Source organism: Opisthocomus hoazin, chromosome 1 (genome assembly GCF_030867145.1).
Source record: "Opisthocomus hoazin isolate bOpiHoa1 chromosome 1, bOpiHoa1.hap1, whole genome shotgun sequence".
In the NCBI taxonomy this organism is placed as follows: Eukaryota; Metazoa; Chordata; class Aves; order Opisthocomiformes; family Opisthocomidae; genus Opisthocomus; species Opisthocomus hoazin.
This window is the reverse complement of record NC_134414.1, coordinates 150501884-150516386: the sequence shown is the minus strand read 5'-3', so window position 1 is coordinate 150516386 and position 14503 is coordinate 150501884. Positions and strand designations below refer to the sequence as shown.

The following is a 14503-nucleotide window of genomic DNA, read 5'->3' as shown; positions in this document are numbered from 1 at the left end:
TAATAATATTATTTAATCAAGGTGGCATCTGGGTCACCAGCTCTTTGATGCATTATGCTCAGAGATGTGTCTTTGTGGTAATTTTAATTCTCTGATACCTAAGCTCTTGGCATAAAAATAGTCCAGACAGCACTGTGTCAGTTATAGAATTTGATGTATCAAATGGATTCTTAACACAAGTGAAAAGTCAGTTTAAAAAAATATTTCTTGGCAGAGCAAAATTATCACTTTCCACCCCCTTCTTGGAAAGTTTATCACCACTGTCTCAAAATCTGTTAATGTTTGCATATCTTACATGTGGATTTTAATAGAGTTTTTATGTATTATAGATATGTTTTTTAGAATGTTGTATTTAAAAAAAAACAAAATAAAATATATAGTTTAATCTTATTAATTGACTTCCTTAATTTTGAAAATAGCTTCTAAATTTTGGCTGCAGCCCGGCAAATAAGGGTGCATACCCGTATTGGAAATCAGCGTCATTAGCCAGGCTCAGACGGTGAGGATTTTGCTTTGAGCTCCTTGGTCTTTGTTGAAGACCGTGCGTAGTTAGTGGATTTTGTAAAGTGTTAAAGTGATAGGTACTGAGCTTTCAAACTTTGTCCACAATGTAAATAATTTCCTATCTAAGCATGTTGCAGGTGACACAGCAGATGCATTTCTTCCTGTATTACTTAAGGGAGTTGGTCATGACCGAGTGAATTGCATTAACAAAGGGATGTGTAGCCCCATTCAGAGTAATTACACAGACAGCAGCGTGGCGCTGCCTAAAATAAAGCTATCATATGACAGATTACTTTTTAATTCTATAGTACTTACATTATTAAAACAAGGTACTAATAAATGCATATTTTTAAAAAACAATATGTATATTGCCTTATGGAAGGAATGAGAAGAAATCTGTGGATGAAAACCTCTTCCTCAGAAACAAGGAAATGTGGGCATTGTGGCAGCGTCTTGCATCATCCACATGTTGGATGCCTGACCCCTGGCATGGAATCACACAGCCTGAGTGAAGCGTGGTCCAGTGAGCTGGGCTCAGCGAGTTCAGCAGGGGAGGGACATGCCTGCTGTCTCGAGTGCGTGTCTGACTTGTTCCCGAGTTGCCTCAGCTTGCTGAAATGGCACATCAGAAAAGCAGAAGTTGCAGCACGTTGCCATTCATGAGCTTGGAACTATTTCCGAACAGGGGCTAAAGCAGGAGTACCCACTGGAGGGAAGGTAGGGATCTGAGAGTAACGCTCGTGACAACTGGCGTGTAGTGTGTATGTGATGTTACTCCTCTCCTCGATTCCCTTTGTGCTTACTTAGGTCGCCCCTTTCTGAGGTGTGCCGTGGGTCAGCGGCCGCAGCAAAGCGGGAAGCGCAGAGAGCCTTGGCCTCCAGGGGGGTTTGTTGCAGCCCCCCACTCATGCTTTGGTCCTTTTCTTTCCACTGGGGGCGGCCACACAACAGAACAGTCCCTGACTGCGTCGCAGTCACCAGGTGTCTGAATTAAAATTTGACTGTCATGAATTGTTTTGCTTTTATGGTTTTTTTCAGGGATAAATATGATTTCATGTAGTTGCGCATTTTCTTGCTACAAGGAAATTTATGTAACAATGCAAAGTTTCTTTTCAACATAGTGCTTCAGGAAAATCTACAGCCGTTAGATGTAGTAACCTACTTTTTCCCCCATTCTTCTTTCATCCTTTTTTTTTTTTTTTTCCTCTACAAAACATTTTATTTGAGATTTGTGTTCCTCTGGTTTCAATCTTGGCGCCTTTCAAAAATTACATAATTTGCAGTCTGTCATCTGTCCTTGAGCCCCTCCCTAAGTTTGTGGAGGATTTTCCAGTATTTCTCAACTTTTTTTTTGCTGAGTGAAAATTCCATGAAGGTGGTGATATAAAAAACAAGAAGTCTTTGTAAGGAAAGTCATAAATGTTCTTGACTGTGTGTTTCAAAGCTACTCTGTACCTGATCTGAAGAAAACAGGTCTTGCTGGTAGGTGGAGACTGTTTTTATAAAGGGTGACTTGCTTTGTGTCCTAGGTTATTAAAGGATGTGGTCAGAAGCAGCCAAATTGATGTAAGGACTGTAATTGTTAAAAATTGTTATTTTTTTCTGTTAGTAATAGAGAGATTGTCTGTGTTATTCCAGCTGCTTTCAACCTTGGAAAATTAATTTTTTGCTGCAAATAACATGGTTCCCTCATTGCTCTAAATTTTAAACAAAGCTACACTGAATTGCATCATTTCTCCAATAGTTGCACAATGATAAGGCATGAAATGCGCTTCGATTTCAGCTGTTAAAGCGATCAGAAAGTGTGTTGGTTTGCGTGTCATGAGTTTACAGTTTTCACATACTTGGTGTTTTAGAACTGCATCTGTATTAGTAAAAATGTTTTACTCACCTCCATCCCGGGTAAGGTGATGGAGCAGCTTATCCTGGAGGCCATCATGAAGCAAGTGGAAGACAAGAAGGTTATCAGGAGTAGTCAGCATGGATTCACCAAGGGGAAATCGTGCCTGACCAATCTGATAGCTTTCTACGATGACATGACTGGCTGGGTAGACGAAGGGAGAGCCGTGGCTGTTGTCTACCTGGACTTCAGCAAGGCTTTCGACACAGTCTCCCATGATGTCCTCCTAGGGAAGCTGAGGAAGTGTGGGCTGGATGAGTGGTCGGTGAAGTGGATAGAGAACTGGCTGAATGGCAGAACTCAGAGGGTTGTCATCAGCAGCGCTGAGTCTAGTTGGAGGCTGGTGACAAGTGGTGTCCCCCAGGGGTCAGTACTGGGCCCAGTCTTGTTTAACTTCTTCATCAACGACCTGGATGAAGAGTTAGAATGTACCCTCAGCAAGTTTGCTGATGACACCAAACTGGGAGGTGTGGTAGATACACCAGAAGGCTGTGCTGCCATTCAGCGTGACCTGGATAGGCTGGAAAGCTGGGCAGAGAGGAACCTGATGAGGTTCAACAAGGGCAAGTGCAGGGTCCTGCACCTGGGGAGGAACAACCTCATGCACCAGTACAGGCTTGGGGTGGACCTGCTGGAGAGCAGCTCTGCGGAGAGGGACCTGGGTGTCCTGGTGGACAACAGGTTAACCATGAGCCAGCAGTGTGCCCTGGCTGCCAAGAAAGCCAATGGGATCCTGGGGTGCATCAAGAAGAGTGTGGCCAGCAGGACGAGGGAGGTTCTGCTTCCCCTCTACACTGCCCTAGTGAGGCCTTATCTGGAGTACTGTGTCCAGTTCTGGGCTCCCCAGTTCAAGAAAGATGAAGAGCTACTGGAGAGAGTTCAGCGGAGGGCTACGAGGATGGTGAGGGGACTGGAACATCTCCCCTACGAGGAGAGGTTGAGGGAACTGGGCTTGTTCAGCCTGAAGAAGAGAAGGCTGCGAGGGGACCTTATAAATGCCTACAAATATCTGCAGGGTGGGTGTCAGGAGGATGGGGCCAAGCTCTTTTCAGTGGTGCCCAGTGACAGGACAAGGGGCAATGGGCACAAACTGAGGCACAGGAAGTTCCGTCTGAACATGAGGAAGAACTTCTTCCCTCTGAGGGTGACGGAGCCCTGGAACAGGCTGCCCAGGGAGGTTGTGGAGTCTCCTTCTCGGGAGATATTCCAGACCTGCCTGGACAAGGTGCTGTGCAGCCTGCTGTAGGTGACCCTGCTTCGGCAGGGGGTTGGACTGGGTGACCCACAGAGGTCCCTTCCAACCCCGAACGTTCTGTGATTCTGTAAAAAAGAACGAGACAGCTTTGCTGCCAACGCTGTCAGAGTGATGGCTGGGAGTGGATACCCTGCCCGGCCTGGAGATCGCCTCTCGCTTCAGAACAGCAGAGGGTTTTTCCAGCGCTGACTGCGACTCCGGGTATTCCTAGCGGTGGAACCAGCTGCACAGTCGTAGCAAGCTGCCTTTGCAGGGCTGCATGAGCCGTTCGTTTGCTGCGCCTGCGGGGACGCAGGCTGGTCAGACAGAGCAGGGCTGCGTCACAAAAACTCTCGGTGGAATTCCACCAGCCTGAAGAGGCCGGGCTCCAAGATTCAAAGGCTTGGTCTGACACAAGCTTAAAAAAAAGCCAGTAGAAAATGGCTAAAATTTAGAGACGCAGCAGCATGAAATTGCTTCGAGTATTCATAAAGCAGATTTATGTACCTCCAGACATCCAGTGTCATTGGTGCATCTCTCCCTTCCTACTCTCTCTGAGAGTACTGGAAATGCCACAGGAAGAGAGGTGGAAATCGCCAGACAAGCAAGACCAGCAGAAACCTACAAAGCGAAAAAAGTCAAGGACGAGGATTGGTGGGGTAGGTCTGTGTGTGTGGGGACACCTACGGCACCTCTGCACGCTCTGTGCCACAGAGACTCGGCTCTAGACAGAGGTGATTGACTGGGCATTGCACGGAAGACGTGTCTCTCTGCATGAAGACCCGTGAATGACAGCTGGGCAATTTACATCGGTGTCTTGCCACAGCAATTCTGAAGAACTGCTAGTTTAGCAGTACCTTTTAATACATTAAGGTTTAGACTTCAGATTTGATACTCCTAATAATGAATGCAGAGAATTATTTGAAAGAGGATATTCAAATACGATATAAAACGAGATCAGGGCTCAGCCTTCTGGATTTGGTTGAACACAGAGTTTCAGAAGATGCTGAACAGACCCGCAGCAGATGTGTATATGGAACCTCCAGCATCAGAATGAACAGAATAGAATAGAATATTTCAGCTGGAAAGGACCTACAGGGATCACCTAGTCCAACTGCCTGACCACTGCAGAGCTGACCAAAAGTTAAAGCACGTTGTTAAAGGCATTGTCCAAATGCCTCTTCCACACTGACAGGCTTGGGGCATCAACCACCTCTCTTGGACACCTCTTCCAGTGTCTGACCACCCTCTCGGTAAAGAAATGCTTCCTGATGTCCAGTCTGAACCTCCCCTGGGGCAGCTCTGAACCATTCCCACGTGTTCTGGCACTGGATCCCAGGGAGAAGAGCTCAGCACCTCCCTCTCCACGTCCCCTCCTTGGCAAGCCGCAGAGAGCAATGAGATTGTGCCCAGCTTTCCTTTCTCTAAACCGGACAGACCCAGAGCCCTCGGCCACCCCTCACATGCCATGGCTTCCAGCCCTTCCACCAGCTCTGTTGCCCTGCTCTGGAGGCATTCAAGGACCTTCACAGCCTTCTGAAATGGTGGGGCCCAGCACTCAGGGGGAGGCCACACTGACTCTAAATACAATGCAACTGTTGAGCCTGCTGCCCACCAGCAGCTCCAGATCCTGTTCTGCAGGGCGGCTCTCCAGCTGCTCCTCTCCCAGTTTATACTTGTGCCCGGCATTACTCCATCCCAGGTGCAGAATCTGGCATTCGTTCTTGTTAAATTTCATGCCCCTGATGATTGCCCAGTGCTCCAGTCTACCTCTATCCCTTTGCAAGGCCTCTTGTCACGTTCAAGAGAATGAGAACCAAGCCTTTGGATCCAGCTTCCTCATTTATGTTCCCTGACTCTTATCCCTACGCAAGGGCTCCATTGCATAGTCTACGTTTAAAGCCCGTAGAAAATTCATATTTATTTTCCGTGGGAGTTTAGTTCACTAAGGAGATTTGAAAGTGTGCTAAGGAAATCCGCACTGTATTTATGAAGCCTGGATTTTGCACTGATCTGGAATTCCACTGTGGTATTCAGAGAACAGCTGAGACAACATGGTCACAGATTCTTATTTCTATGGTTTTGAAATATCACGGTGGGATAAAGAAGTTGGAGATTTTGATTTGGAAGAATAAATAGTCTTCTTCAAAAGAGAGTTTGATTGGTATTATATGATTTTTTTTTTTCTTCATCCTGGTTTTCTAATCTGTGTACAAAGGTAAATTATTTAATGACATAAACCAACAAGCATAACATTAAGAAAAATATAAATAAAAGTCATTGTATACAATTACAGTTGAGGGAGTTGGGGATAGGTAAATAACTGGTTGTGGTGACTGATGAGTTGTAATTTAGGGGAATAGATTGTATAATGTGCACGTAATCGTTGTGATAAAAACCAGTGTTTAGTGTTGGAGATGCTTATTATAAAGTATTTTTCTACTTACTCATAAATTCTTGAAAATTATTTGTTTAGACTTTGTTTCTGTGCTCAGACTCAGACTAGAGATGAATTTCAACAAAAGATGTCTAAGAACTTGTAGCAGAAGCTACCTGTACAATTTCCTCTCCTGGGGATTAGACGAAGCAAGTGTGGAAGAGATTCTGAGCTGTCAATATTCCCAGAGTGGAGGCAGGATCCGTTAGTCCTGTCCTGACCGAGTCCGGCTAAATCCTCTCGGAGAGTGGTGGAGAGTCCCCGCCTTCCTCGGGCGATCTGTTCCAGAACTCGAGCCTAGCAGAGCACGCTGTTGGAAAGTTTTTCACTAGTGGTGATGAGATGATGTTTTTGAGTTTTTCACATAAGCTGTAGGCTTGTTACGCTCTCCTGTGTCTCCAGGTATGAGCTGATCTCTTCAGACTTGGTAGAGCTGGAGTCAAAGTCTGATGCTGACATGTTGTCACATTGGTTGAATCTCTCTAGGCAGTGCAGTTCTTCCTCAGAATGTTAACAATCTCACGGATATTGTCTTACTACAGTTTTGTCAGTCTGAGATACTCCGTTGTGTTTCTCTGGCTCGTCTGTCATGTCTCTGTCATGTCCCACAGCATGTGAGAAGATAAAAGGTTTGCAGCTGAGAAATTAATGCAGCTGAACTGACCAGCGGTTCTTAGTGAGCAATCACTTCTGTTCTTTAGCATTATCTTGTAGAACATGGTAAGTGCAAAGGGTGGTATGTGTTATATCTCTGAAGTATGAAAAATCATTAGCTACCACTAAAGATGTATTCAAATATACGTGGTGCTACCATCGTCCTTAATCCATGTCTTTGCAAAGCATTCTATTAATGGCTTCACGGATTTTTTGCTGGCAGATTGGTTTTCTGTTTGCTCTTAATGTGCTACCATCGTAAGGCAAAGATCACTATTTCAATTTTCATTATTTCTGAAAAAAACCTCAATTTATTTTTGATTCAGAAGCTCCTAGGTTATGTATAATTCATTGTGTGATTCAAACGGTCTGAAACTCAGCCCTCGTTTCCCTGGTCTATATTGGTTATTCTCAGATATTCTGTTAATGTAAAATTCTGTATCTATTGAGTAGATAAATAATAAAATAAACGTAATGCTTACTCAGAGCCATGGGATTTAATAAGGGAAAGAAACCTTTTCCCATTATTTTTGTAATAGGAACAACAATGCCCAAATGCTGTCTCCTGAGATCGTTTGCATCAGGAATTCAGTGCATCTCCAAGGGCTGCTCTTCCCTAAACTGCGCTTTAATTTTTGACAGAGGGGTTGGGTGTAACTTACAAGGTGATTATCTCTAGGCAGATAAATGTCCTCTGCCTTTCACGTTTAATCACTTTTGTTGTCTCAGCTTTTTTTTACCCAGCAGACTAGTAACGTATCAGTGCAAACCACAAATATGAAAAACCATCGTTACCGCTTCCTGTGATCCTCTGTGCAGAAACCCGCTCTTTGCATTTTAAAATAGTGGGTCCTGCTACTTCAAAGAATTATTGCTCTGCCTCCACTCATGTGTGGCATCGTTATCTTGAGAGGAAGCCAAAAAGCTGTGAAAAAAGCAGAGCTCATTTGAATGAAGACTGTTTCTGCTGTGCCGAATGTCTCAGCTCAGCCCTCACACACCAAATATTCACAGCGGTTGTGTACCAACTTGAAACAAAGGCTTTGAAGCACGCATTGTTCCCATACATTTGGGATACTGAAAACCTGAAATTTCTTCTTCATATCTTTTGGTTTTTTCCCCACTGTTTCGTTTTTTTTTTTTAATTTTAATTGCTTTTGAACACAATTCTGATCTCTAAATATTTAAAGCCTAGTTTTCACTAGCCTTGACTGGATGAGAGCACAAAAGGACTTAAAGCTTGACGAATTGACATTGTGTGTACAAGACAGAATCTACATGTTCCTTACTGTGTTTAAGCTTCTCTCTATTTAATGCTCAGGCATCTCAATTCCCCTCACCAAATTCTTTTTCATAATTACAGTCCTTAGGGCCACGGCAATCATGTCTGTGGTGTCATTAAAAATTATCGGACTCTGAAGAACAAAGAAATCAGCTGAAATATGAAACAATAGAAATGATCAAACATGAAAGACAGATGATATTTATCTGTTTGGAGACAGACCGTCTTGTAAAGTAGAGCCAAACATGACAGATGATCTTTCTGGTTCCCTCCTTGAGCAGATGAGAGACCTTACTCGGGTATCTCACATTTTTTTTACTTCCAGTAAATCTGTGTAAATCTTGCTTTCGTTCTGTTAGTTTTGCAGGATTCATTAAACTGAAGGTTTCTGGAGAGTGTTAGGCAGGTAGGTCTTTTAGAAATACTTTGTGAACCCCATCTCAGCAGAAATGTTAGAAGATAGGTGCACATTTCTTAGCATGCAAACAGAAGCTTCTAACTATGTTGGAAGTCAACGTTAGAGGGCAGTACACGAAGCTGTTATTCCAGTACAGTAGGGCTATATGGTTAACATTTGTATTTGCAAAGTGTACACAAATCCAAGAGTTGGACGGCCTATGTGAGCACCAGAGGATGTAACTGGAAATAATGCACTACAATGAAATCAGGAAAAACAGATAAAAACAGGCAGTGAGACTATCAGGTGGAAATGGCCAGTGTAGTTCGCTGTTCCTCAGGTGTGCTGTAGACTTTTTGAATATATGTAGTATTTTGCCAGAAGGCAAAATAAGAACGAAGACATTCAGGTATCTGTACCGTACTTGCATCAGCAGTGAGCGGTGCTTCTCGGTTCTCCACAGCCTAGCATTGGATTATCTGGTGACAGTGAGTCTTAGAAAAGTGAGATTTGACTCTAATCCCTGTAGAAAACAAATACACAGTGATTTGAGAATAAACTTCTAAATCTTTTCTGTATTTGATGTCTATGTTCTTTGAACACAAGTGTTTTATACAAAACGCAATTATCACTTAATGAATAAAATATTACATTACAGTACTGCAGCCCTAACATATCTTACAGCTTTAAACATCTGATACATTTTGCCAAACAGGAAGAAAAATAACCAGGAGGTATTCTAGCTACCTATTTTCCAGCTATCTCTTTTGAATCTAAACTATCTAGTATAGAAAAACAAATGGAAAGTTAATTAGCATTAATCGTCTTACCTTTTGTGAAAGTATATCAAAAACACAGTTTTACTCTAATGTATTTTCAGAGAGGAAGTGAGTAATAATGTTAGTAGGTATTTCCTGCATTATTTCATTCAGTTACAAGCCTTACTGTATAGTTCTTTTCCAGATGTTTGCTATAATTTTTCTCAAGAATTTTTACCTGGGTAAAAATGATATTAATGTAATTTGTGAGTGCAGTCCAGCTGATTCAGTTTCTCTGTCTCCATTTCATAGGAAATAGTAACCTACAGGTCAGAAAATCTAATGGCCAGATTTGTTGTCTTCTCCAGCATAGCGAAGTCAGGAAAAGGAGTGCATTCAGCAGAACCAAAGGTAAGAGAACTGCATGACCTCAGAAGATGGAGGCATGGATTTAATTTAGCAATAATTCCAAATGCCATAGTGCTTTCCTGTATTGAAATTAGGTAGAAATTGGCAGCTGTTGCCCAGATCCGGACGGCATGTTATCGCTCAAATCCTCCTTCATTCTCTCTGGTCCTCTCACAAAGGCTAATTATGAACTTGTACTTGGAGCAGCACAGGGATATCTACCTTCTTGTGCCTTAAGACAAACCTCCCTGTAAGAAGTCGGAGAGGACCAAGGACGCTGTGGTGGTAGAGTAGACCATATCTTTGCTTGGCTTGCTCCTTTCCACTTGTACATTTGATTGCTGTCTCCGGAAGGTGCTTCTCTCTAGATTTTGTCTGTGGAGGATGTTTGGAAGAGCATAGCAGGTGGCTCTTCCCCTCCTTTGCAGCCTGGCACCCATGTCCTTCAGTTCATTGCACCTCCCAGCTTCCTCTGTGGCACAGCCAACATATTCCTGACCACCTTCTACCGTCGTTGCCCAAAGATTGTCCAAAGATTTCGAAGATGTGTTGATCTGTCTATAAGAGAGAATCTCTCTTTTCCTCCTGACATCTGTCTTTCTCACCTGGTATGGCTGCCTTTGGGACAACGAGCAGTTAGGAATTGAGAATATTAATTATTTTACTTTTAAAAATCCCAGCAAAAGAGGCCACAGCTTGCTGAGATACTTCTGTGTTCCCGGTTTAAATGTCAGACAGTGATGGCAGTGTCAAAGCACACCAGAGATGCTACCATCAGGGTAGGTCCGTCAGCACGGCGAGGCAGCCCGGACTGACAACCACTGCTGAAAAAGGCACTTGAATACCTCCCTGACCCAGATCACTTGTCCTTAATCACAGGGAACGTTTCTGCTGCTGTATGCTGAATTGGAAGAGGACTGATGCAGGTTAAAACTAAACTGAGTTTGCTTTGCTGTTTTAATTTTAACCAGAGTTATTTTTTGATCCAACTTATTGTAGGACTTGATGAACATTTGTGCTGGCATGAAGAAGGGGACAGCTGAGAATGAAGAATAAATAGCAAAGGGACAAGCAGACTTCTCCCCCCACCCGCCTCCCCAGCCCTCTTTTAGCAACAGTGCTGGTTTAAATTGCTGATGGAACGATGGTGCTCTTCTCTGTCCTGCTGTAGTCTGTCTCCGTATGCATGAAGAGACATCTTGGACATCTCCTTGTTGTTCTCAGTTGTTCTCAGTCTGAACCTATCCAGACTGCTGTTATTAATTCTAAATCTTGGTTTGGTGTATGAAAGAATAACGTTTTTTGGAGCGTGTGTTAATTAAACCCATGGTGGGGGAGAGCAGACAATAGCAATGCCAGATATATGCAGTTTCTTCTGTATTTGGCATTATATCTGTGATAACACGTCCCAACAGGAAAAGACATGGTATGTGATGGCTATCTGCCAATTACTAACATTTTATTCTCTCAGAATATGATACTGAATTTCAACCGAGTTTAGAAAATTCACTCTTAACGATAGCAACATGATTTGGGCTACCAGGTACTGAACTTTGAAGTTTGCTTCAAAGCCAACTGATATTGTGAAGAGTCTTGCTTTCGGGAGGCTTTTGTTCAGGTCTTTTGAGGATAATACCCAGTAACAGCTAAGATTTTTCTGGTTTTTTAAATAAATTATTTCCTGGTGACCTTGGAAAAGCCCAGCAGAATTCACTGAATGGGCTGATTCCGAGCTGATCTATGGTGGATACCCTACAAAGAACTGAAAGCAAGGCATCATTGTGTGCTCACTGTTTGGCACGTAGAAACTTAATTTTAGCTGTGATCTTTTGCACTTGGTGGTTTTTGTTTTTAACAAGGTGGATAATTTCTCCTGACATGGGAGGGTATGACTGTTTAAGAGGGAGCCAAGGTAGTGAGAGAGTTACCTTTTAGGATGACTGAACCACATTCTCTTCAATGTAGAAGAGTTTTGCTGAACAGAAATATATCTTTGTTTACTCAGGTTATGGCAGCAGAACGCACAGGCTTTTGACACCGAAAGTCTCAAATGTAGCAAGACAATAGAATTTTACCAATTTCAGGTGCAGAGTACCTTGTTTCCTGCACTTGTGTCCAAATAGCTTTGTTAAAGTGACCTGACGGACTGTCAGCTGAATGCTCACAGGCATTTTTTTTCCCCATTTTCCATTTATAGTGACAAATCATACTTAGTTATGCTTGGTCATAAGGTTCCAAACTTTAGACCCCTATTTCAATCTCATAAGCTGGAGAGCTCCAAATGAAATGCTTGTATTCTAAAAGCTTTTAAGCGTTTTTTGAAAAACAGTAAAATATTAGAACCTCATCCGTAGAAATTCTAATGAAACTGATCACATTCACTGCCTCCAGTGTACAGTTTGCTTGCTTATGTGTTATTCTGCTTTTAAAAAATCTTTGAATATTGGTTGTTAAAGGTTATAACTTTTTCAGGAAATTGAAGATAAGATGGAAATCATAATGATAGGTTTAGATAATCTGTAACCATGAGAGTTGTAAAATTCTGCTTGTCCTTGACCACTTCAGCCTTCATTGAATTTAGTCCTATCTTACATCAAAGGCCCGGATTTTCTGCAGGCCATGATGTGTGCTAAAGCTCTGCGTCCACGTATATGAAGACTTAGCAGGTTCATCACAAAAACCTTAATGATATCTAGTAGTTCTGTAGTGGTTTTAGGCAGAACTCAAATCCCTTGCAAAAGATGCTCGCGTTGTCTGTGCTCACACGGCTGTGCAGAACCACGAAGCCGCTGCCAGCCTGGAGGTTTCAGAAAGGCAGGCCAACTGGTATGCTTTAGAGAAAGATCCTTCACTGAACGCTTCTGAGCTCATTTTCCTGCCATGTGGATGGGTCTTCGCGCTCTTGTGCCTTGCCTGGCTGCCCCCACCCATTCCAGCTGCCCTTCTGAAAGATCCCTGCAGCCAGTGTTGGGCAGACACGATGGCCCAGAGCTTTTTCCAGGAAGGCTGAAGTGTGCCTGTAAAGGAAAAGCAGATGACATATATTTACTAAGGGCTGGCTGAATTTCAGCTACCTGCAAAGGAGCTATAGAAGTGGAGAGCTGCCAAAGTTCCTGGGAACATTTAAATCAGCAAGATACAGATATAACACTGAATAGTTTTGAAATCATCATTTAGAGAAAAAATCATGGTCTGTATGGGCTATATTTTCCACCTCTAATTTATGTGGTTGTATATAGAAAGTCTGATTCTCCTCGTTTATCACCTTTGTCCACTGAATCTCCATTAGCCCCAGGGAAGTTGTAATAAACAGTAGGTGGTAACAGAGCGTATATTCCCTGCTGAGCTGTGTGCGCTTTGGAGCACGAGTGAGCTCCTCGCCACTGAGATCAGCTCCCATTTCCCCTTTTTTCATTTGCTTTGATTCAGCTTTCTTGCCAAAGAAACTTGGAGGCAGATTTTTCCAGCTGCTCCTGAAAGAGTGGGGAAGCAAGTTACTGAAGTGATGTGGAGCATTCTGTCCTCCACACGTCACAGCCAGGCTGTTCCTGAGCAGCCACTGTGCCTAACTCCCAGATTTTGATCCATATCTTTCCCGAGACGTGTTACCCAGCACATGCTGCAGTAGCTCCTCTGTGCACTCTTCACGCTTTCTGTGAAGGGAAAAAGGATTTATGAGCGAATTTTGGTTTTGCTGACAAGTGATATGATTTATTACTCTTCTGCATATGACATTATTTTACCCTGGAGTTGAACATGCAGGGAGTGTCTTTACTCAGGGTAAGAAAATGAGTGTTATTGTCCAAAGCATGAGACAGGACTGTGGTAGCACCAGTGAAGAGGCAGCTCAACCCAACCTTTGTGTGTCTGGTAAGCAGTGTATTGCAGTACTACAGTCAAAGAAGTGTTTAGGTTGGAAGGCACCTCCTGAGATCAACTACTTCAACCCCAGTTAGTCTTTGTACACTATTATATAATGGTTAAGGAAATCCTTCTCCTGTGAAATCTCCTTAATATTCTCCATATATATAATGTATGTGAACAGAGCGTTATTAAAATATGACCAGTTTCTCAATGCTTGTATGAAAGCTCCCATTTTCCTTGTTGACTTGCTCAGTTCATCGTGACTGTGGGTCAGGATCTGAGGAATGATCCATCTTTCCACTAGACTTCACAAAAAACCTCATTTGATTTCATATAATTTCTTCATTTTCCATCACTTTCATTGTCTCCTTTCAGGCTCTCAGTTTGACTCCCGGAAACAGAAGAACACTTCACTGATGTGAATTGGAGCAGGATATGAAGGCAAAGACAGAATTTGTTAATTGTAGACTTTATAGAGTGAGCCCTTCCATTTATTACTTTTATTGCCATATCTCCTGCCATGCGGAAAAAACTCTTTGCTGACTCTCTAAAATCTGTCTCAAGCTTGGAGATTCTATTTGTTTAGTAAGAAAAGCTATGGTCCTCAGATTTTATCATTTGTTTCTTTGTTTCTTTTTAATTAAAACAGTCTGGGGGTTTGACTTCTTGGCATTTCTGTTTCGTCATCCATTTGTCTTTTTTCTCATCTTTCTCTCTCCTTCCATGCCTTTTTTTTTTTCAAATTTTTTTTTTTCAAAGGAGAGAATATAATTTCAATGTCTCTGTGGTCCTGACTCTAATTGCAATGTCTCTGTGGTCCTGACTCTTTCTTGGCATGAAAATATTTTGAAATAAGGATCACATAATATTAGTGGGTTTTTTCACATTAAAAATATACAGAATTAAACTGTTATTAATTACAGTCTTTTCCAGGAAGCGGACTTTGAGATTTCTTTTCTCTTTTTTATCCCAAACCCACTATGGGTTTATTGTAATAAGGCTTGTGTTGCTCTTCTGCTTTTTTAAATCTTTATTTCACTTTTGTCAAAGATTTTGTCTGCATTT

At 42.5% G+C, this 14503-nt stretch overlaps 1 protein-coding gene across 1 annotated transcript in view; it reads left to right on the top strand.

Annotated features, from left to right (window-relative positions):
• The window catches only part of DYRK4 (dual specificity tyrosine phosphorylation regulated kinase 4), a 50553-nt gene that overhangs the window by 163 nt on the left and 35887 nt on the right, over positions 1-14503 (top strand). The window contains exons 2-4 of the mRNA XM_075441642.1: positions 887-1221; positions 8379-8417; positions 9479-9577. Of these exons, the coding sequence (XP_075297757.1) occupies positions 9509-9577 (69 nt within the window). The 5' untranslated portion in view covers positions 887-1221; positions 8379-8417; positions 9479-9508. The remainder of the gene's footprint in view (positions 1-886; positions 1222-8378; positions 8418-9478; positions 9578-14503) is intronic.